Below are 23,529 nucleotides of genomic sequence, written 5' to 3' on the forward strand. Positions count from 1 at the left end.
AAAAAGATACATTTTATGGGGCATTTATGGGTTTCTCTGCCTTCCAAGGTGGGAGACACCACTTCAGCTAGCTCTCTGTCTACCCCCTTCCGCTGTGTGGTGGAAGACAGGCAGGATATACATTTAAATAATAACTCTTGTGCTTCGGCTCTGCAGCAATTTTCCTTTCAAGACTCTCCCTTCCCTTCCTTCTTTTTACTAGTAGGCAATTCATCATTTGACCCTGTTTGATGGGTGGTGTTATTTTATTTGCCAGAGAGGAGCTGTGGCTCCATGGTAAGAACATTTGCTTTGTGCTTAGAAGGTCCCGGGTTCCTTCCTTGGGCCACCCCCCTACCCCACCCCACCCCAGCTAAAACTATCAGTCGATGGGAACACAACTCCCACCTGAGGCCTGCTACCAGACATCATTGGCCTAGAAAGACCAGCGGTTCGATTCGGTATAAGGCAGCAGCTCCCTGTGAGTGTTCAAACCTCGCAAAGATGCAGGGATCTCTCGTCGCAGAGCTTTCTTACCATCTCAGGCACGACGCCCACCGGCCACAGAGAACTAAATTACCGTTCTGTCTGCGTCAACCTGGGACTCCTAGGTGTAACACAAATGCATACACGTCCGTCCTGATGCACAGCAGACAGGATGTTTCCCCAGACATTGATAAAGTCTGACCCGCTTGATGTTTCCCCCAGGTGGAGGTTCCTCTGGGACCACGGCAGCACCACCCACAGATCCATGGTCATCTGGACCAGCTCCCACGTCCCAAGGGAAACCAGCGCCCGATCCTTGGGCTCCGGCATCCACGTTTTCTGATCCCTGGGGTGGCTCCCCTTCCAAGCCCAGCACGAACGGCACAGCAGGTGAGGGACAGCGAGGACTCCTGAGCCCCCTTGGCCTGGCGGAGGGAGGCTTGGGTCAGGCCGGCTGGGAACTGGGGCTCCTGGGTGCCTTATCCCCACGAACGAGATGCAGGGAACGGACCCCCAGCGCAGGATTGTGTGAGTCCGCGGGGAACGGGTCCCTTCCGCCCTTGCTCTCCTGTTAACCCTGCTGGCCCACCCCCTTCCCCCTTCTGCCTTGTCCACCCACCAGCTGGCGGAGGCTTTGAGCAGTTTGGCAGCCCCGGGGATGGGGACGAGTTCTCTGATTTCGACAGCCTGCGCCCGGCACTGCCCAAATCCGGGAGCAGCACAGGTGAGCCCTGCTCCCTGCATGGCTCCGGCTTCTCACCTCTGCACCTCCACTTCGCCCTGCATGTCCCTGTCTCTTGCCTGCCACTTTCCTTACTCTCAACCCCTGGGACTGGGTGGCAGCGGTTCCTGGCATTGCCCTCTGCCCTCTCTTGGGTCAGCCAAACTCAGCTCAGAAGTGACATCCCACAGACCAGTTTTGTTCCTGCATGTACTTTGAAGAGGGGTCTCTTTCTTTCATTCTTTCTCCCCTTCTCCCCCCCCCCCCCTTTCCGGCTTCTTTATCCCGGAGCTTGTCTGACCCTTGCATGATTCGAATTGGGAGCGTGTGCCTATGACTGTTGCAAAAACCGAAGGGTGTATCTCTGTTGGCCTTTGTCTTTTCCCTCCATGTTTGATCTGTGCTCTTCTGCATCTTCCATTCCCTTCTCTCACCACTCTTTCCTGTCTGCCCCCACCAATCTCTCTCTCTCCCTCTCTCTTTAGGTGAGCTGTCCCTCTTAGCCGGGGAGGTGCCTATTTGCCGACCCGGCAGTGGCACTGACAGCCCCAACACTTTTGACATGGCCTCCATGGGCGGGTCGCTGCCCGAGATCTCCAAGCCAACGCGGAAGACCCCAGAGTCATTTCTGGGCCCCAACGCTGCCCTCGTCGACCTGGACTCCCTGGTCAGCAAGCCTTCTACTGCCTCTAGCATTGCAAAGGCCTCCAACCCCTTCTTAGCCCCTGGTAAGCGCTCTGGGGCCGGGGCACTCTGGGGGTTCAAGCAGGGCAGAGAGAAGGATAGCTCCTTAGTTCTGTTTGGTTGAGTCATGCAAGTCAGAACGGGGAGGGAAAGAACCACCTCTTCTTATATCTGCATGAATCTCATTGGGCAGGAAGCTCTTGCCAGGACTCTCTTGTCTGGCCCCCTATTTATGGGGCTTGCTGTTTTGAAGCAGGATTAAAAGCAAAGCTCTTGATGGGCTTAAAAATCTCTTCCAGGGTAAACCAGGGAGAAATTTGCAGATGAAGTTGGTTTGTGCGGCTTATTTTGTGTAATGTCGCCACATTGAGTCTCATTGTTGCGATGAGGGTTTATGCAAGGCAGAGACCCCGCCTTACCCACCAGAAATCTTCTGCCCAGCACCTTCATGCATAACATCACATCCATGAGGCCTAGAAACTTGCTTCACAAACATGCACAAACCTCCTCTACTACTCCATACTGCCCTGTCCTGCTCCCAGCCTGATGTTTGAGCTTGGAGCGGGGAGGTTGGGAAGCACAGTAGATTTGGATGTAGGAGCCACAGGTCAGTTCAGTACAGTGGTGCCCCGCAAGACGAACGCCTCCCAAGACGGAAAACCCGCTAGACGAAAGGGTTTTCCGTTTCGGAGGCGCTTCGCAAAACAAATTTCCCTATGGGCGTGCTTCGCAAGACGTTTTCGCAAGAGTCTCGCCATTCCCCCCCCCCCGCTTTTTTCCGCTTTTTCAAAGCCGCTAAGCCGTTAATAGCCTTTTAACAGCTTAGCCGCTAAGCCTTTAATAGCCGCTAAATCGCTAATAGCGCTAATCCGCTTAGCCGCTAATGGGGTTGCTTCGCAAGACGAGAAAACCGCTAGACGACGAGAATCGCGGAACGGATTCTTTTCGTCTTGCGAGGCACCACTGTATTACTGACCTTGTTTATAAGGCGCAAATGAGACAAGTCCTCTTTGCTTTAAGCCAGGCCTTCCTTGAGCTGGAAGGACATACTTCTCCGTGCTTCAGCGCGTAGTTAAACACTGTCACTTGCTCCCACAGAAGGCAGTGATGGTCGTCAACTGGTTTTAAAAGAGGATTGGATAAATTCATGGGAGACAAGGCTATCAATGGCTGCCAGCCACAATTGCTTCTGGGAATCTCAGGCCACTGTGAGAACAGGATGCTGGAGTAGATGAGCTACTGGCCTGATCCTGCAGAGCTTGATAATGTTTTATGGGGCTGCAGAGGAAACCAAGGCTCCTGAGAGTTGAGGGTCGGAGACATTGGCCCAGGACTTTGGGGTTCCTTTTAACTTGTTTTTCTTCTTCCTCCTCCTCCTTTCTCTCTCCTCTATCATCTGCTGCAGGTTCAGCCCCAGCCCCAGCCGCGTCTGCCTCAACTACAAACCCCTTCCAGGCGACGGCCGCTGCCCCGCTTTCGCTCAACCAGCTCCGCGTCAGTCCGGTCCTCCCTTTGTCTCAGCCGGCGCCCCCTGCCTTCCCTGCCGCAGCTCCTATGGTCTCTGTCTCCCCCATGGCCCCCGGGATGCCCTTGGCCTCCGTTTCCCCCATGGTGGGGGTGCAGCCTTTGGGCGCTGTCCCGACTATGGGGCTCCCTGCCATGGGCCTGCCCCCTCAGAGCCTGCCGCCCACTGGCGTCGTCCCCAGCAGCACCTCAGCCGCCTCCATGGGCAGCACCAACCCCTTCTTGCTATAATCAGGGGGATCTTTTAGCCCTGTGGGGATGACACCCCCTTGTCAGCCCCCCACACATTCCCAGTTTGCAAAGGGGGGGCCCTTAGTTTCCACCCACAAAACGGGGCAGCCGGGAAGGCGGGGGGAGAGAGAAGGAAGGGAAGAGACTTAAGTCCTTATTGCGAGCTCCTCCACCCCCATGTTGGGGGTAGGGTGGACTTAATTTTTTCTCTTTTTGGTTTTGGTTTGGGGGCTTAATTGAAGAGCTCCTCCTTCCCCCCTCCCCCACTGCTCTTCAGGGCAGCTGGGAGACCCCATTTCTGCTGTCCTCTGTCGGCAGCAGGGGCAGCTCCCTTCTCTAACTCAAGTTGAGGTTTCAGCGTCACATTTGAGGGGAGGGAACTACGAACCAACAACAGATCTAGAGTTGTGGGGGGCGTTGAGGGGTGTGTGCGTGGGTCTTCTCCAAAGGCAGGTGGTTGTTGTTGCTGTTCTTTGTGCCCTCTCCCGTATTGGCCACAGAAACCCTTCCCATGTTGAAAGGCGAGGGGGGATTATCCTATTTTGGTCAACCCCTCCCACACCTTCCTTCATAAGTCTCTCTCTCTTTCTCTCTCTCTTCCCTTTTGCAGAAGGGATGGAGGAAGAGAAGTGGCCATGTGCCTCTACCTGCCTCCCAGGCCCTTCCAAACAAAGTTTCCTTGCGGGTAGTGGGGGGGGGGGAGAGACAGATGGACACTGTCCTTTTAAATTATGATTTTATTTTGGTAGGCACTCCCCCACTTCCCTTCCAGATGTTTGGTTACATCTCCATCCCCTCCTGCCCCACCCCTGTGCTGGGACCAGCCCTTCTCTGCCTCTTCTTTTTTTTTCCACTAAGGGGGTGACGTCAGTGAATCCCCTTCACTACACCTGGGAACGGTTGAGACACTGGGAATACTTGTCTCTTCCGTCTCCGGGGCCAGGCGGGATACCACTAATCTGCGGTCAGAGACCAAAAGCTGGATCTGGAAAGGGGGGCCGGACCATCATTCCTCACAGGGCGACGAGGCCACCGCTACACTTTGCCGTCTGCCCTCTGCAGACTCCCGGGCCGAAGGGAGCCACCATTTTTGTTTCGTTTTGCAAGGATCGTGGAGCCCTATCGGCGCATCACACCTCTGGGGGTGGGGACTTGGGACAGCCAACACAGCCTGCTGTGAAGAAGGAACCTGGAAGCCATCGGAGGATCGATACTCTTGAGAACCTTAAAAAAAGAAAACGTTTTCCAACAGCAACGTGTCCGGGGAGGGGGGGGGGGACTATTGCAGAATTTGAGTCTCTCTCTCTCTCTCTCTTGGCCTGCTTTGTGGAAGCCCAGAAACAGCCAAAGGCCCCCTGCCAGATGTGAAACGGCAGGGGATCTGTAAAGCCCAGCTGCCCTTCTCCATTTCTGGACTGCAGCAGGCCAGGGTGAGGACTCGGATGATGAGTGTGGACAAAGCAACAACGTCCCTGCGGAGGAGGAAATTCTCCCTCTCCCTCTCTTTCTCTTATGCCAACAGTGCGCATTGCTTGAAAAGGGAGCCGGGGGGGGGGGGGAGAGAGGAGAGGACAAGCAGCCACACCCACAACCCGTGGACCCCACTTTGCAGCGCTCTTCGCACAGGGGGTGATCAAATGCAGTCTGAGCCGTCCACTCTCCACACGTGACCTACTTTTCTCCCCTTCCTGCTGCAACCTCCCCCTTTGTGTGCATGTGTAGGGTTTTTTGTGGGGTTGGGGGTGTTGCTCCCACTGCTGACCCACTTGAGACCCCAGAGAGGACGTGCCATCTTTGACTTGTAAAACAGCGGAGTCCTCCGTCCGTTCCGACAGCGCAGCACAGCGAAGAAGCCCCCACCGTTCTTCAAGACTTGTTGAAGGAGGGAGGGAGGGGGGAGATGGGTAGGTGGGCTGATTCTGGCCCTTTGGGAGCCAACAGCTTGTGGGGAAAGGGAGGGTCTGAGGCTGCGTGTGCGTGTTTGTGTGCGTGTGTGCGTGTATGTGTATATGTGTTGCTGCTGTAAGTGATTGTCGATTCTTATTTTATGCTACGGGGGGTGGGGGCGCTTACTCATTAGCACCCAGGACAATCTGCTAAATCCCTCATTCTTCCCCCACCCTCTGCCACCCCAGATCTCTTGCAATTGTGTTTCTAAAGTGGGTGGGACATCCTACATCTTCCTGCTGCTGCTGCTGCCGCCACCCCCACCCCACCCAAAAAAACCCCCCAATCATGCCAGGGGATAATTTTCTCCCGACACCAGTCAGTATATTTGCAGAATCATTGTGTCATTGGTCAAGGGGTTGGGGTGGGGAAGAGTGGCTGTATGTGACCCTCCCCCTCTTGGATCTACCCCATCCCTTCCGTTATCTTCCCCACCCCGGCCCCCAAGCCTACCCTGGTATGCATCAGAAAAATGCTATTAATGAAATGAAATAAATGGAAATTCTTCTATGGCACCCAAAGGCTTTGGCCCCTGGGTTTGCTTTTGAGGGAGAAGGGCAGAGCTGGGCTCGGGTGGGAGGAAGATGAGGGTGATGTTCATCATTTCAACCTTGAATGAGGAGCCTGTGTGCTGCCCTGCCCCGCGATTGTTGCTGGGGTACAACTCTAGACATCTCTCACTACTGGCCGTGCTGGCTCAGAGCGACTGGAAATGGCACCTTAGAAAATCTGGAGGGTGGCAGGGTCTCCATCCCTGACTTAGGCCATCATTTCCTCATGCAGTGAATTCCTACGAGACTGAGCCTCTCCTGAGATGACACACCCCTTTGTTTTGAGCTCCCCTTGTACAAAATCAGAGGCCGGAGGGCTTTGAAGGTGGAAATGTCGAGGTAAGTTAGGATTGGAACCACAGAAATATGAGAACATGGAGTCACCCTCCTCCTCCACCCACACCATTAAGTCATACCTAGGTAGAAGAATAATGACTTTCAACAATAACTCTTAGGACTGGCTAAGATGGGGGTACCAAATGTGGGGCTCCCCAGGTGTCGGAGATCTGAGTGGGCAAGCTCCTTCCAGACTCCAACCCCACTCTACCCACACACACACCCCCCCCAGAAAAATCTGGTTTAATTTTGTCCAGCGTGCATTGGAAGTGTATACAGACAAAAGATTTGAGATTGGATGTGCTTGCTCGCAGTCTTACAAGGGTTTGCTATTTCCTCCCAGTATTTCTTGGGACCTTGAGAGGGTGCTTTGGGTTCAAGTAGCACTGGTTGTTGTGGGCAAAATGGGCCACTGGATTGCCTCGTGAGTGATTTATGGCCCTGTCTGTGCTGCAGGCTGGTTCTGTTAGCAGATCAGGTTCCTCTGCATACGACAAGGCGCAAGGTGGGCTTGGGGGCTGAATGATTATGCTCCCTGTGATGTGGGAGCAATTCATACTGGCACCTTAAAGGGGCAGTGGCTTGAAATAACCTGCAAGCATGTATTATGTAACCATTCAGGGAAGGGATGATGCCTTGGGTGTGGGCAGCAAGTCCCTTTGGACCCAATTAGAGGAAAGGCTATTCCCTTTCCACACCTTTTCCCCTCTCCATAATTGACAGCCTGGCTAGCATTCTCAACCCAGGAGTGTTGCAGGATGCCTTCCTCGGCCGCCATATAGATGCTTCAGCCATGCTCATTTGCTGTCTGTTAGGAGAAGAGCCTTGGCCTACCTATGAAACCAAACTGAAGTGGTAGCCTGGGCTTAACCAACGCATACTCTACGTCAGGTGGGTGGTATTTTTATATCTCCCCCCCCCCCCTTGTTTAAAATCCATAAAGGTCCCTGCAAATCAAGCTAGCTGGAGAGCATCTAGCCATTCCTGCTTGCTAGTGCTGTATTCTGTCTACATGTGGGAATATATATATTTTTTCTAACAACCTCCGTTCCGCATACCTGTAATTCAAAGTGGTACAACCCATTCCGCTACCTCATTCTGTCGCCTATGTAAATAAGGCCTCAAGATCAAGGGCACCAAGCTGCTGCTTCCTCTCTCAAGTTTATTCTTTCTCATATCCTGGATTTGCCCCTTAGCCACTCCTTTGCAATACAGAGAGACTTGCCCCAAACTCATGCCTTCCAGATATTGTTGGACTACAGCTCCCATCCCTGAAACGTGGCCTTGCTAGCTTGGGGCTCATGGGAACTGGAGTCCGGTAACACCTTGAAGGACCCCAGGTTACCCACTCCTACCCTAAGTATTTGCAGCAACCTAATAAGGTCAGGTTACAAGGGACGCGGGTGGCGCTGTGGGTTAAGCCACAGAGCCCAGGGCTTGCAGATCAGAAGGTTGGCAGTTCGAATCCCCGTGTTGGGGTGAGCTCCTATTGCTCGGTCCCTACTCCTGTCAACCTAGCAGTTGAAAGGCACAAAGTGCAAGTAGATAAAGAGGTACTGCTCCAGTGGGAAGGTAAACGGCATTTCCGTGCGCTGCTCTGGTTTGACAGAAGCTGCTTAGTCATGCTGGCCGCGACTCAGAAGCTGTACGCCGGCTCCCTCGGCCAGTAAAGCGAGATGAGCGCCGCAACCCCAGAGTCGTCTGTGACTGGACCAAATGGTCGGGTCCCTTTACCTTTAATAAGGTCAGACCACATATTATTAGCCTATCTGAGTCGCAGAGGGGCTGGTGGATTTTGAGGTATGAACTTGAAACCTTATGGCTCACAAATCCTTAACAGCTACTTTACAGCAGTTCTCTGATATAAACTTGCCAGCTGCAGGAAGAGGAAATCCACATGACTCAAGCTACACCCAGTGCTTGGAACCCTGAATCATTCACAGGTCATTGTGTAGCTTGTATCTATAACCATGGCTTCCACCCACCAGAGAGCAACTCTGCCATTAACTCTGCACACCCCTCCATCCACTCATTGTGCCATAACTTGCCTGTTTCCACTCCTGCCTTTTGACTTAACCCAGTGAATGTATAAGCAAGCTAAGTTTGTAATCAGTTTTGGGTTGGGTTGGTTTAGGAAAAAATGGGCCATATCAGTACTGCCCCAAAGATGGTTGATAGCCTTGAATAATCAACCTTAGTTATCCAACCACCACCTACTTCTTGATGGAAAGACCTTGGAGGTGGGGTCTCAAGACTAGACAGGATACATGGGGTTTGCTTTGGGCCAAGTGTACACATGCGATTTAAGGTTTGGTTCACACATTCGTGTACCTTGCTGGATTGCTCCTCAGTAGCTGAATGACTGGACCATAAAGAAGGCTGATCTCCGAAGAATTGATGCTTTTGAATTACGGTGCTGGAGAAGACTCTTGAGAGTCCCATGGACTGCAAGAAGATCAAACGCATCCATTCTTAAGGAAATCAGCCCTGAGTGCTCACTGGAAGGACAGATCGTGAAGCTGAGGCTCCAGTACTTTGGCCACCTCATGAGAAGAGAAGACTTCCTGGAGAAGACACTGATGCTGGGAAAGATGGAGGGCACAAGGAGAAGGGGGCGACAGAGGACGAGATGGTTGGATAGTGTTTTCGAGGTTACCAGCATGAGTTTGACCAAACTGCGGGAAGTAGTGGAGGACAGAGGTGCCTGGCGTGCTCTGGTCCATGGGCTCACGAAGAGTCGGACACGACTAAACGACTAAACAACAACAACAAGCTGGATGACTGAATGTGTGAGCTGTCCCCATTGAAATCTGGGGTGGACATTGGGAGATCTGTCTTGACTGGTGGTTCTGTTTATCCCTCATTTGCACATGCGTGGCTGTCTTTGGTGCTGCAGTCGTCACTTCATGCCCTAAGAGGGAGTGATGTTGCAAGCACAGACCTGATGGAAAATCACCATTGAAAACTATTTAATCAAAGGGTGGAGGGCTTGGGATGGTGAATTCTGGAGGGTTTGGAACATTAGCATATGTTGGTTCATCAGCATGTGCTGGGACATTAGCATATATGGGGGTGCTTGGAACTTCTGCATATATTGGATTGGCATCCGCCTTCTCTGAACTATCGGAGCTCCACTCAGAACTCTCTGAGCTGTCCTCATCTCCTGAAGACTTGTCTTTTCCTTGCTCCTTCTGTTTGCGACGGCGATACCTGCGGTTAAAGAGAGGAACTGCCTTAAGAGCATGGCAAGACATCTGTTTTAATTTTGCTGCTCATTCCCAGGCAGCCAGTGAAAGCTGATGGAATAATAATAATATTAATTTTAATTAATTAATTAATTAATAAGTGCTTCCAACGTTCAAAGGGTTTTGCATACATTGTCTCCCGCAGAAAGAGGATTGAGGCTCAAGCTGTCTTGCCAGGTGACTTCAGCTTGATCCATCCCATACATTTCAAGCACATGGCTTCCCCCAGAGAATCCTGGCAACGAGCTGTGTGAGGGGTAAACCAAAGTTCCCAGAACCCTTTGGGGGAAGCCATGTGCTTGAAAGGAACTGCATGGGTGTGACCTTCATGGTATGGAACAGGTTTGAACGAGGGCTATTTTGAGTCCTTGGCTCACTCCCCTAAGCCAGGGGTGGAGAACCCGTGGACAACAATTCCCAACATCCCTCTGGGCTCTCAGTGATGCTGGATGCAGCTGATGGGAGTAACAAAGATCCAAAATATTTGGAGGACCACATTTACCCATCCATACTTTTGATGCTATTCTAAGACTCTGCTGTGTAGCCCAGTTCTCCCTGCCCTGGAGTTGAGCTACGGTTTTGCAAAAATAAAAAATAAAAAAAAATGAATAAATTACACGTATCCACAAAGACTAAATATTCATGAACTTACCACCATGCTGCTCCTATACCAAGCAAGAGCAGAAGTGGCACCAGCACTGCTGCAATAACATTGGGCCCTGTGCAAAAGGAACAGGATAACATTTTTGAGAAGGCAGAAGTTTTGAGACACCAAGGTGGGACCATGGTGAAGACCTGCATCAACAGCATCCTAAGGGCACTTGTAGCCAAAAACAGGTTCACTGCGCTTGGACAAAGAAAACCACCAGAAAACCGCCAAGTGCCGTTTTTGCATGAAGGTAAGGATTCTTAAAAGGGATGTGGGTGGCGCTGTGGGTTAAACCACAGAGCCTAGGACTTGCCGATCAGATGGTTGGCGGTTCGAATCCCCGAGATGGGGTGAGCTCCCGTTGCTCGGTCCCTGCTCCTGCCAACCTAGCAGTTCGAAAGCACATCAAAGTGCAAGTAGATAAATAGGTACCGCTCCGGCGGGAAGGTAAACAGCGTTTCCGTGCGCTGCTCTGGTTTGCCAGAAGCGGCTTAGTCATGCTGGTCACATGACCCGGAAGCTGTACGCCGGCTCCCTCGGTCAATAAAGCAAGATGAGTGCCGCAACTCCAGAGTCGGCCACGACTGGACCTAATGGTCAGGGGTCCCTTTACCCTTTACCTTTAAGGATTATTAACATGCCCCAATGTCAACATGATAGCTACAGAGCAAATTAGGCAAAAGTAAAGGAGATGGGCCCCAATTAGGGTGTTCAAGGCTCCAGCTGAAGCGCCCCAGGCCACGTTGGCTCTCACGTTTGTACTGACATGTACAGAGAGTAGTGAGAGATGCTGTGACTGGAGGGAGACGTTGAGGGATAGAGGTATAGAAAGACAAGTTACCTGCACATACAAAGGGGTCAAGGCAGGAAACTTTGATAAGCTGGCAGTTTGAACACTGTGCCACTTCGTAGGGTCGGAACCGGGACTTGGCTGTGGAAATGTCAGGGAAAAGGGGATTCCATTAGACAATGACCTCTTTTGAACATTCTGCCAATCTCTTGTTGATTCAGATGTCATGCCAAGCTATGGTTTGCTGTGATGTCTGGACCAAATCAAGTCGGCAGATTATGATTTGAGAACGACCATTAAACCAGGAGCTGAAACGTGGTATGAAACCTAAGGTTTGGTGTCACCTATGAACCAACAAACCATGGTTTGGAATGCTGATCCGGTCCTGGAAGCTGCTGCTTCAGATAGCAGCTAGATATTCTTCAGGGGACAGCAAGAAACTACCCAAATCATTATTTCCATTATTTGGAATTATTCCAGTCAGAGGGCCTTCTCGGTAGTGGCACCTGCCCTGTGGAACGCCCTCCCACCAGATGTCAAAGAGAACAACTACTACCAGACTTTTGGACGACATCTGAAGGCAGCCCTGTTTAGGGAAGCTTTTAATGTTTGAGGCATTACTGTATTTTAATATTGTGTTGGAAGCTGCCCAGAGTAGCTGGGGAAACCCAGACAGATGGGCGGGGTATAAATAATAATAATAATAATGTTGTTTTTTATTTCCCTGCACGTGTGGACATGGTAGTTTCAAATCTAAGTGTGTGCTTAGTGAAAATCATGGTTTGGTGGTATGCCTGAACCAACTCAAGGGCACAAAACTGGCAATGAATTTAAATAACCAGTAAAGTCTCCTCTTTGACTTCACAAGCACTAACACGGATAACAGTGCCAACCTGCATTTGCACACACAATCCCTGGATGAGATCGTTTTCATTTATTCCTGATCTGGTTACTACCTTCTTTTTCCTGGGGCTGCGAGGAATGGATATCCACCATTTATAACTGGCATCACACACACACACAAAACGGACACTTTAAAAAAAAAGCAGCAGACACCATATGGCCAGACAGATGCCCCTCTAGTTTGGACAGATGGACTCACCACAGGAAAGGCTGCAGACTGTGGATATAAAAGAGAAAAACAAAGGCATGAGCACTAGAGAAAGGCAATCGCTTCCCACTCACAGGACTCCATGGCCCTATCTTGCCCTACCCAACAGGTCACCTCCAAAACCCTGTCACCTCCATGATGTGTGGGCCACGTTCTCCCTCAGCTGTATGCCTCTGACCAGAGGTTCTGCCCTCAAGCACTTACCTTCCTTCACAAAGGCCTTAGATGCCTCTTCCAATCGCTTGACAAAATTCTTCTTTTCCTCCTCTGCCTCCCTCATAAGGCTGCCATGATCTGTAGGGAAAGAGAAATGGGTCAATAGAAGCCAAGGCTTTTGAGTTAAGCAGAAGGGTTAGTGCCTGATCAATTGCCTGGTTAATTGGGTCCACCAAGGGGTGGAATGAGAGAAGGAGGGTTTGGGGGTATTTTGTGTGTGCGTTAGGAGCTACTGTGATGGCAATCAATGGCTCCCTGACATACCGTAGTTGTGCTGCAGGCAAGTCTGGAAGGAAGAGGAGGACAGGCTAACAACAACAACTACCTTTCCCACTCCTCTTGATAATCTCTTCAAGGTGGAGAAAGAGAGTCCCAGCCTCACGCTCCATATGTTCCCGTTCTGCAGAGGAAACAAACCGAAAAAAGTGATACCTGAATCTTTCCTAATTCTCCATTTTGAACACACCCTCCCACACGGTGGAACCTAAGTTGGTGTTCTTTGAATGCCTCAGCAATCCTGGCCTTTAGGACCGAGAAAGGGTGAGGGCAACCGTGCATGCACCTTGCCAACAAAGGTCCGTATAGTAAAAGCCATGGTTTTCCCAGTAGTGATGTATGGAAGTGAGAGCTGGACCATAAAGAAGGCTGATCGCCGAAGAATTGATGCTTTTGAATTATGGTGCTGGAGGAGATTCTTGAGAGTCCCATGGACTGCAAGAAGATCAAACCTCTCCATTCTTAAGGAAATCAGCCCTGAGTGCTCACTGGAAGGACAGATCCTGAAGCTGAGGCTCCAATACTTTGGCCACCTCATGAGAAGAGAAGACTCCCTGGAAAAGACCCTGATGTTGGGAAAGATGGAGGGCACAAGGAGAAGGGGACGACAGAGGATGAGATGGTTGGATGGTGTTCTTGAAGCTACCAGCATGAGTTTGATCAAACTGCGGGAGGCAGTGGAGGACAGAAGTGCCTGGCGTGCTCTGGTCCATGGGGTCACGAAGAGTCGGACACGACTAAACGACTAAACAACAACAACAAACCGTGCATGCAGGTGAGGCAGTTGAGGAAGAAACACACCCCTAACTGCAGGAATCCTTTCTACGTGCCTGCTGTCTGCTAAGGACCTGTGTGCGTGCCTGGGATCCCTGAGCATCCCTGAATATTTTGGGGCTACTTCTGTGGCACTCCCAGTCTAATCAGGGAAGCCACCAGGCCAGGTAGATGTTGGCTTTGCCTCCTGCTGAGACGGCACCCTGGAATATGTTAAAATATTTCCCCGAGGGTGCAGGTTCCAATGGGAAATCAGCAATGGTAGCTCATCTGCCGTTCCCAATCTTGTTGAGGAGCCCTGGGGAGGCCCCTGAGCAACCCTGACAGTTCTTAAGGACACTGTTTTCATGTGCTCTAAATGACGCTACGTATAGTCGCATGTAGGAGGCCCATGCGCATTCTCAAGGCTTGTGGGAGGGAAAGTGGGTGCCAAGTCTGCTGTGGTGTATGGGTTCCATATGGAAGTTTGCATCCCTGAAACTCCAACTACAAAAGTGCTTCCAATAAGAAAATCCTCTTCGACTGTGCTGTTTTAAAATACGGACTTTAATAATGGCTCTGACGGTATTTTGATTTGTAGCATCTGATGGCATTTCGTAAGCCGCTTCTAGGTGTCGTCAAAAATGTTAAGCCTTGTATAAATTACCCAAATGAAAATAATGAAATAGATTGCTGCACACAGGGTGTTGTATAGGGACGCTATACAAAATGGAGCAGATGGCTTCAACTTGTCTTCATAATCCATTCCGCCCACTGCTATAACTTCGGCCTCCTCTCCCCTCGCCAGATGATATTCTGCTGCCCAACTCTTCCTGCTCACTGCAGCCAGTGACAACCGAGAAATCTATGTGGGTGAATTTAATCAGAGCAGAGTTGCATATTATCATTGTGCTCAACAAGACCATGGGCTCTTTGGTTACTTGGACCAGGGAGGGGGAAACCTGTGACCCCTCCCCCACAACACTGATGGGCTACAACTCCCAGCGATCATAACCATTGGCAACACAGGCTGGGGATGATGATGCGAGTTGGTTGGAGCCCAATAACATCTAGGGGGCCACAGATTCCCCATGGCAAGCAGGGGCGACACCTGTTCTCTTCAGCCATTTGAGTCATTAGCAAAATCAGCAACAGCTTTGTACTTTTCAGGGTATTATCCCACTGCAGCTGTGCTTCCTCAGACCCAGAATGGCCTCTGTCTTGGATTTCTGACTGGTCAGAAGCCTAGCCTACTTCGCTGGGGGAGTTGTAGGGGGCTAAACACGGAGCGAGAGAACCATGTACTCCACCTTCAGCTCCTTGGAGAAAATAAATGCAGTACAGTGGTACCTCTGGTTACGTACTTAATTCGTTCCGAAGGTCCGTTCTTAAGCTGAAACTGTTCTTAACCTGAAGCACCACTTTAGCTAATGGGGCCTCCTGCTGCTGCTGCGCCGCCGCCACATGATTTCTGTTCTCATCCTGAAGCAAAGTTCTTAACCCGAGGTACTATTTCTGGGTTAGCAGAGTCTGTAACCTGAAGCGTATGTAACCCGAGGTACCACTGTACTGTAATTAAATAAGTAAGTTCCAGGCTTTCGACCCACTCAGATTGTAAAATAAAATAAAATGGGGAGCTGGATAATGTGCCATTTGGAGGTTCAGAAACGGGGACCTTTTGCATCCCCGTGGAGAAGCTCCTCCCTAGTATCCGATGGACATTGCTTGCGCCTTCTCTTAATTCTGTACCCAAATAGTGTCTGCCATAGGCGGCGAGGTCTTCAGCGCTGCCTATGAAAAGCTTCCCCAGGTTTTTGGTGGCCTCTGAGTCCTGGCCAAGCAGCAAATAGGAGTCGTAGCCGAAGTAGACAATGGCATCTGGCCAGCAACGGAGGCATGTGGCTGCCAGCTGCACAGGCAGGGACCAGGCCAGCCAGCCGAGCAGCGATATCCTGGCCATAGGAACCAGGACAAAGGAGCCGCTTCTGCTCAGGGTAGTGCTTGTTCCGAGCCAAGCTCCTCACCTGCTTCTTACATCACTTCCTGTTGTAGCATCACAGAGACTAGCGCCAAACGCACCATCTATTTACTCTCTCTCTCCTTGGCAACGTTTCCATGTGTCATGGAGGTAGTTGCCTTTCCAGTGGTACCTGACTTCACGGAAGTGTTTTCACCGACTGCAGTGTAGGGGAAGAGGCAATGGCACCCCAGTTCCTGCTGGTGTTCCCCCTTTGGCTCTTCTCCCTCCAAGCGGTGGCTGGTTGCCTTCAGTGTGACCGCCGCTTCTTGGATTCTGTGGCCACCTTGCTGCTGGAAACGCTCCCAGCCGACCTTCCCGACCGACCCGCCCTCATACAACGGCACATCCAGGCCTTTGCTGACCTGCACGGCACCTTCCTCCGAAAGATGCACGAGCGAGTGCTGGGTGCGAACTGAGCAGAGAAGCGTCGGCAGGGCTGTAACATCTGGGGCGGGGTGGAGAAGGGTTGAGGTTACAGCCACAAATGTCTCTTTTGCAGATGTCCGAGGAGTGATGTCTATCAAATCAGATGTCATTAGTCAGTTGAGGGACATCAAGAGCAGCAAAACCTGGAAAGGTGAACTGGGGGGAAGGAGAGAAGGAGCTGGGGGTATGGGATTGCATTTGGGATTGGGTTGTAGGTTAGAAATTTGATGCAGTTTGCAGTACTTAACCTATTTTACGCCTACGAAAACACAGCTGTCTCCCCACATTCGCACTTCTCCAAATCCTGAAATGCAGCTCGCCAGCCAAATAATCTGTGGGAAGACACATGAGCTAGGGTTAATTTTGCCTGTTGTTAATAATAATAATAATTAATAATAAAATTTATACCCCACCCATCTGGCTCGGTTTCCTCAGCCAATCTGGGCGGCTCCCAACAGAATATTAAAAGTGCAATAAAACATCATTCATTAAAAACTTCCCTAAACAGGGCTGCCTTCAGATGTCTTCTAAAAGTCAGATAGTTGTTTATTTCCTTGACATCTGATGGGAGGGCGTTCCACATGAATGCATATATTAGTGAAAACAGCATACCGAAATGCATTCTACATGGGGAAATTGCTTTGCCAAAATGTTTATGTGAGGCAAAATAGCACAAAAATGGGTGTATGCTGGGGGTGGGGGTGGGAATCACACTAAAATGCTGAGATATTTTCTGGAGGACTTAAAAAAAAAAGAAAAAGCAAACTGATATGGAAATGTGGAAAAATGAGAAAAAGAGAGAAACTAAAATGGACAAATTTCCCCAGTCCTACTTAAACGCTGAATCTCATAAAGCTATTCAATCAGCATAGGAAGTGGGGTGAGGAGACCACCCAAATATTTAGGTGGTTCTCCTAAGCTTTGAAGTTCTGATATCCTGCACTCACGACCTAACCCAAGTCCCCAGCATGACACTATGGGTCCTCATAAGCCTCCTCTTTGTGTTTGCTAAGGCCCTTGCCCCCTAATTTTATTTATTTATTGCTGTTTAGGGCGTATGTGTTTCACTTTGTGGGGGAGGGGATTCTGAGCATTGCCAGTTCTTGTGTGTGAAATGGGTATTTTTGGTGCCCCAACCGTTCCTTCCATTTCCAAAGGAAATGGGTCCAAAAAGGTTGGGGACCCCTCATTTGATCCCAGACCTAAAGCAGGTCTGTAGCTCAATGGCAGAGATCCATTTTTGCAGGTGAAAGATCCTGGGCTCAGTCCCCTGCTTCTCCAGAAAGGGCTTGGGAGAGACTCTTGCCTGAAACCCAGATAAGCCACTGATGGAAGCCCACAAAGCCAGGATTGATATTTTAGTGACAGAATTAATTCCAAGTATATTCCTAACTGAAATATACTCATGCTCTTTATTCAGCTCATAGTGGTGAGGAGGGAATGAAAGTCCCCTCAAAGTATCTGCTTTATATACATTATTTACACAATGGGCTGCACGTGATTGGCTAATTCCGGAATTCTCCTGTAGGCCAATCAGGTTGTGGATTCACTTCTATCTGGAGCTGGATTGGGTGGCTCCTGCCGACCAACCATACTGCTGCATTGTTCTAGGACCAATCAGACTGCTGCATTCTGAATCCTATTGTTCTAGGACCAATCAGACTGCTGGCATTTTGGATCCTATTGTTCTAGGACCAATCAGACTGCTACAGTTTGGATCCTATTCAAGTCAGTACATAACACTAACCCTAATCCTAAATATAACTTGAGAGGTCAGGTTTTTTATGTGCTGTGCAGCTTTGCCAAGCTAAAATTCTAACCCAGCATCTTAGGAATTATCTCCCTCTAACAACCCTTAAGCTCTGTTTCCTTCCTCAGGCGTCTTCTTGTGGCAACTCTCTCTGTATCAGCTCCGGGTATCTCTGCGAAGGCGCCTGCAACAGTCGCTGGAGAAATTCGCCGACCTCGGTACCAATCGGGAAGGGAAACCAGGGCAGTTAAAGGCCCCAGCACCTCTTATTCTAACCCACTGCCCTGACCTTCACTTCCCCCTTTATCCGGGAATCCTGGGGTCAGGGTTGGGGCTCAGGGTGGGCCAGGGGTGCCCTCTCCCTATGTATAAAATACCGCTACTGGCAGTCTTGTAGCCAGCATTGCTCAGAAATGATGAGAAACAAAATCAGTGTGCTTTCTAAATCAGCGGTCAAAATCGGCACACTTTCGAAATCCGTGGTTAAATTTGATGCAGTTTTCAAAGATTCAGTCCACAATCCTGATTAAGGATGGCATGCAATTATGTCCAAACTTAGACAAAAAACCTGCTCCTGCTTTGATCTCAGGACCCATCATGCAAAATTTGGTTACATTATCTTGAGAGGTGCCCAAATGGATATAGCAAACAGATAAACAATATATGGTAGAGGATAGGGACTGTCAATCCTTTCAGGACCACGGGCACATTTGCAGAATGGTGTAACGTTTGTTGACACACACACAATCACTACCATAAAGTGCACACTGCAGCCTGTGCTATTGACTACAAGAGAAAACTTCTTTCAAGGCCAAATTCATTTGAAGGAATTCAGCTGACAGATGGGGCCTTGCAGGCACCATGCAAAGTGCCTGGGAGAGGGTGGGCCCTGACCCTGGAGATATGGCCAGGAATAAAACCTATGGAATAAAAATATACGGCTAAATACAGAACGATAACAAACGCAAGAATAATGACTGTGTAACAACTTCCTGCATTAAACATCATCAGTTCAGTGAGGTCTGCAGATGGGGGAGCAAGAAAAGAGCAGGTGACTTGCTGCGCCAGACGTAGATTTAAAATATACCTATTTGTATTTTGGGCAGAACGTGCTCACTTGGAGGAAGAGCTTCGTTATAAAAGGGGGAACTGAATTGCTGTGGCCCTGGTAGGCAGAGGTGGGTTAGGATGTGCCAAACTTTGAGTTGATTCCTTGCACATTGAAATAAAAAAATTAAGGGCATATATATATAATAAACGTACCAAGCAAAACATGTACATAAATATATAAACCACATGTCTGAAGCAGCACAAGAATCATAGAATCATAGAGTTGGAATAGACCACAAGGGCCATCGAGTCCAACGCCCTGCCAAGGAAGAAACAAGAAAACAGCCCTGAAACCATTCTGACTCCCAAACTGACCAAATGATTTCTCTGCAAGGTCAGGGAAAATGAAAAAGCCTCCCCATTGTCTTTTCATTCACAAATCCTGCCTTAAGGGTATGTCTGTGTATGAATAGGGTGAGCCTGTGACCTGGCTCAGGAACTAAGTATTTATCATTACAAAAGACTGGCTAGGCTCCCCAGGGTATTCAATCAAGTAAGCATTAATAAGTAACCTGCCAGAGAGGAGGTAAACAACGCACTCAGATTTCTGTTGTAGACCGCCCTTTCTGTGATGTAGGTATGATGTATCTGGGGGTGGTCTGGGGCTCCAGGGCTGGCAATTTAAAATGTCTATATAAGGGTGGGCACACCTTAGTTTGGGGTCCTCCTTCTCCTGCGTGTGAAGGGGGCACCCTGTTGCAACAGTTCAGGCTCACTAGCTGCTTTGCTTCTCAATATTCTCTGGTTGGCCTCTGTTATTTTCTCCGACCGATGGAGAACCTGCAAAGAACTCTATAAGGGCTCTTGTGTCCCCCATAAGGGAATAACGGCAGATTTCTATATATTACAACATAATTGTAAATTGCATGCCAGCTAAGTGAGACTCCCTCTGTCTGAGTTTTAGGTCTCTAAACCAGGCCTCTCTCTTTTCTTCCACCCTCACCCTTCAGCTTGTTCTGAGGATTGCAGTAAGTATCAGACTCCCTCCCCCATCAGAGCCCTTCCTCCGCCCCCCAAGTTGCCCACACAGCCTCCTGGACTGGAAGTGGATGCACCAGCGAGGCCCCCCAGATCCCTGCCTTGTTCCTCCCTCTGCAGCGGTGACGGAGGGCCCTGTCCTGGACTGCTGGACCTGCTTACGCATCGCCACCCAATGCTTTGATGGAGAGCTCTGTGGAGGTAAGACCAAGGTGGGTGGGGGGCTTCCAGCTTCTGCCTTCTGTTCCCAAACTTGTGCACAAAGTGGCCATTGGTGCCTCCACTCTTGGCTGTTAAGAACTGGCTCCCAACACGTGTTGTAACTCTCGCTTCCTGTTCCCATTTGAAAGCCACCATTTGGGTGGCTGGACCAGGGAGCAAGATAAGAGAGGGTTGCTCATCCCGGCCAAACGCAAAAGGCTAAAAGGATGTTTCTGTTGCCCCCTAGTGGAAGACAGACGCCTTGCAGAATATAATGAAGTTGTTCTTTACCTCTTCTTTGTTTGCGAGTCTGTGTTGGTGACCTCAATTGTTCTTGTGTGAGTAAATGGCTCTGCAGAGTTCCCTCCCTTTCCCGTAGAATCCGAGAGTCCAAACTTTCAGGTTTCCTGACCGGCATTTGCCTTCCTTCCCAAAGAAGCCACTGGGCACCAACCCTATTGTGGTACACAAGACCATCATTCTCCCATCCTAAGGAACCCAGGAGTTCTTGCTGCCAGCTGCTCCCATTCACTTGACCCACATCTGTTGACTCTGTTGACTGAACCTGGGACTGCCTGCAACCCATAGAGCTTACTGAAGCTACTACTGAACTGTGGCCTTTCAAAGGAGTGCAAGCATAGAATGTGGTGTGGAATTTAGATTTCTAAGAACATTGGCTGCCTTTTTTAAAGAAATCTACCGTATTTTTCACTCTATAAGACGCACCCGACCATAAGACGCACATAGTTTTTAGAAGAGGAAAACAAGGAAAAAAATATGCTGAATCAAATGTTGTTGAAGAGGCTTTGCACAGCTATCCCTGAAGCCAGAACAGCAAGAGGGATTGCTGCGCAGCTCTCCCTCTTGCTGTTCTGGCTTCAGCGATAGCTGCGCAGCTTGCATTCGCTCCATAAGATGCACACACATTTCCCCTTACTTTTTAGGAGGGAAAAAGTGTGTCTTATAGAGCGAAAAATATGGTAGTTTCTGGACCTCAAGGTTCCAGAGTAAATATCCTACCCATTTCTATTACTTCTCCTTTCTTGCCACCAGATTTCCAAAAGATATTGAAAACTTGATTGATGGACACAGGATATTCAAATCCAAGCAGAGTTAATACATGCTTAATTTCTGCTTTCTGTTTATTTAGGAAAGTTAGTTGACTGGGGTCCGCCCCCCCCCCCAGTGTGTGCAGGTATTTGCATATACAGAGGATTCCAGATTCTCAAAATGTTTGAGAAATGCTGACCAGTCGCTCCATATGCAGCCATGTGAGATTGGAGAATATTGAGATTGTAGCAAGAAGCAGCAAAAAAAGGGGGGGCAAGTCTTGAGCCTTTCTCTCTGATTTGTGTTGCAGGGAGTTCAAATGCAGAGGAGCGTCTAAGGCTGTGAACACACCACGCATTTAAAGCACTTGACTCCCCCCCCCCAATATATTGAGAAGTGTAGTTTACCCTGCGCAGAACTACAATTCCCAGCATCCTTAACCTACACTTTGTTGGATTTTTTTTGGGGGGGGAGAGAAGTCATGAGATTTAAATGTGCACAGCCTCAAAAAGAGAAATGGCATCTCCCACCTGCAGTCTGAAGTGATATAGTTTGCTCCCCCACCTCAGCATTCTGCCACCTCATTCTGCCTCCATGTGTAGACCAGGCCCCATTCTGGACCCAGAAGACCCAGGAGATTCTCCGCCTCCACTAACCACACTTCCCACACTTCCAGGTACTGGGTGTGCGTCAAGCATAAGAAGCAGATGCTGCGAAAAGCACTGCGCCTTTAGGGCGTTAGAGGCTGCTGGACCCTTCCAGGACCCCCTCATCTGTGGGCTTCTGCTGGTTAGACCAAATACAAATATTTGCACTTGGAAGAAAAGAACATCTTTGCTTCTTATTTCATAGAGTTGGAAGGGACCCCGAGGGTCATCTAGTCCAGCCCCCTGCAATGCAGGATTTTCTCAGCTAAAGCATCCATGACAGATGGCCATCCAACCTCTGCTTAAAAACCTCCAAGCAAGGAGAGTCCACCACCTTTTGTGAGAGTCTGTTCCAGCTCTTACTGTCAGAAAGTTCTTCCTGATGTTTAGTTGAAATTTCCTTTCTTGTAACATGAATCCACTGGTTTGGGCCCTAGCCTCCAGAGCAGGAAGAAACAAGTTTGCTCCATCTTCCATGTGAGTGACAGCTCTTTAGATATCGGAAGATGGCTATCACATCTCCTCTTGGTCTCCTCTTTTCCAGGCTATACATACCCAGCTCCCTCAACTGTTTCTCATAAGGCTTGGTTTCCAGGCCCTTGATCATCTCAGTCACCTTCCTCTGCACAGAGAGTTGCAAGCCCCTGGGATGGATTTTAGGAAGATCTGGGAGGGCAGGCAGACTGTCTAGACCAGAGCTTTCCAAACTTTTCACGTTGTTGACACACTTTTTAGACATGCATCATTTTGCAACACAATACCATATTTTTCAGTGTATAAGGTGCCCTCATGTATATGATGACCTCTATTTTTTTTGACGCTAAATTAAGAAATTAAGTTGTTTAGCTTTTGGGGGGTGGGAGAGGTCACCTCCACCAGTCGCTCACCCACCTGCCTGCCACTGCCGATCGCACACCTCACTGCAGCTGCCAATTGTCTGCCCACCTCGCCACAGCCACCAATCGCCTGCCTAATCGCCGTTGCTAATCTCTTGCTTGCTGCCACCATTAATCACACGTCCCTCTTCTGCATTCAATAAGACACCCACTTTTTGCCTATTTTTTTGAAGCAAAAAGCACCGTCTTATAAACGAAAAAAATACGGTAATTCAGTTTTACTAGGAAAGTGAAGGTTAAACTTCCATCCCCATGAGGAGCACGGGTAGCATTCACACGACACACCTACACATTGCAGCTGACACACCAATGTGTCACAACACAGTTTGGAAAGCTCTGGTCTAGACAGTAAGGATGGATCAATCAATCAATCAATCAATCAATCAATCAAGCTTCTCACTTCTCCATTCTTCAGTTCAGTTCTCCATATTTCCACTGCAATTTGCAAGTTAACAACAAAAAAACTCTTGAAAATTCATCAGTATCTTATTTTAAATTTGCCTTGGTAAAAACTTTCTTGTATGCAGTTTTGATTAATGCACATATTTTTGCAAGCATCAAAAGCATATGGTGCATTTGTGTTTGTTTGTTTGTTTCCACTAAAATTTCCCCCTAATATAATGCATTTTTGGACATATCTTTTGGCTGCAAATTCGGTGAAGTTCAAATTTCAAAGGACAGGTGTCTGTTCCAGTTCACGTATTGGTTCAGGAAGTATTAACTGGGTAGCTTCTCATTAAAATGCAAACAAAATGGAATTCCACCTTCATGCCTACTGAACACCTTGGTCTGTGGGCTGGAGGGAATGAGGAAGACTTTATTAAAGCCAGATCTTTGCAGTCCAAAAAGAGAGGACAGAAACAAACAACTATCAGGGTGTGTTTGTGCGTATTTATTTTGTGACTATGAGGGATAAGAAGAGGATAGGAGGGCAAGAGGTGTAAGCCAGAAG

At 49.3% G+C, this 23,529-nt stretch overlaps 3 protein-coding genes across 19 annotated transcripts in view; 2 read left to right on the plus strand and 1 right to left on the minus strand.

Annotated features, from left to right (window-relative positions):
* EPN1 (epsin 1) overlaps positions 1-6,093 on the plus strand; it is a 33,032-nt gene extending 26,939 nt beyond the window's left edge. For 14 of the 17 annotated variants that reach the window (XM_028751689.2, XM_028751688.2, XM_028751690.2 and 11 more), the window contains 4 exons: positions 688-855; positions 1,088-1,189; positions 1,672-1,914; positions 3,276-6,093. In XM_028751689.2, the coding sequence (XP_028607522.2) occupies positions 688-855; positions 1,088-1,189; positions 1,672-1,914; positions 3,276-3,625 (863 nt within the window). In that variant the 3' untranslated portion in view covers positions 3,626-6,093. The remainder of the gene's footprint in view (positions 1-687; positions 856-1,087; positions 1,190-1,671; positions 1,915-3,275) is intronic. The other 3 variants (XM_028751693.2, XM_028751705.2, XM_028751707.2) reach the window with 1 other exon arrangement.
* A 2,788-nt stretch (positions 6,094-8,881) lies between these two features.
* On the minus strand, positions 8,882-15,513 carry TEX51 (testis expressed 51; the record flags this gene model as incomplete). The annotated part of the gene is made up of 7 exons (XM_028751732.2): positions 8,882-9,669; positions 10,357-10,423; positions 11,195-11,284; positions 12,246-12,263; positions 12,459-12,548; positions 12,796-12,870; positions 15,249-15,513. Coding segments are annotated over 7 exons (846 nt in total), but the record flags the coding sequence as incomplete, so codon positions are not given.
* On the plus strand, positions 15,467-21,768 carry IZUMO3 (IZUMO family member 3). The gene is made up of 7 exons (XM_077918120.1): positions 15,467-15,924; positions 16,019-16,096; positions 17,824-17,913; positions 19,756-19,773; positions 19,904-19,984; positions 20,232-20,322; positions 21,711-21,768. Exons 1-7 carry the CDS (start codon positions 15,699-15,701, stop codon positions 21,766-21,768), a joined length of 642 nt encoding a protein of 213 aa, XP_077774246.1. The 5' UTR covers positions 15,467-15,698.
* Positions 21,769-23,529: the final 1,761 nt, after the last annotated feature.

Source organism: Podarcis muralis, chromosome 13 (assembly GCF_964188315.1).
Source record: "Podarcis muralis chromosome 13, rPodMur119.hap1.1, whole genome shotgun sequence".
Classification (NCBI taxonomy): Eukaryota; Metazoa; Chordata; class Lepidosauria; order Squamata; family Lacertidae; genus Podarcis; species Podarcis muralis.

Excerpts from the sequence above, each read along its gene's own strand:
- IZUMO3 (XM_077918120.1), top strand. The coding sequence starts at position 15,699 with ATGGCACCCCAGTTCCTGCTGGTGTTCCCCCTTTGGCTCTTCTCCCTC. Across the intron at positions 15,925-16,018 it reads GATGCACGAGCGAGTGCTGG|ATGTCCGAGGAGTGATGTCT; the intron begins GTGCGAACTGAG and ends TCTCTTTTGCAG. Across the intron at positions 16,097-17,823 it reads GAGCAGCAAAACCTGGAAAG|GCGTCTTCTTGTGGCAACTC; the intron begins GTGAACTGGGGG and ends TTCCTTCCTCAG.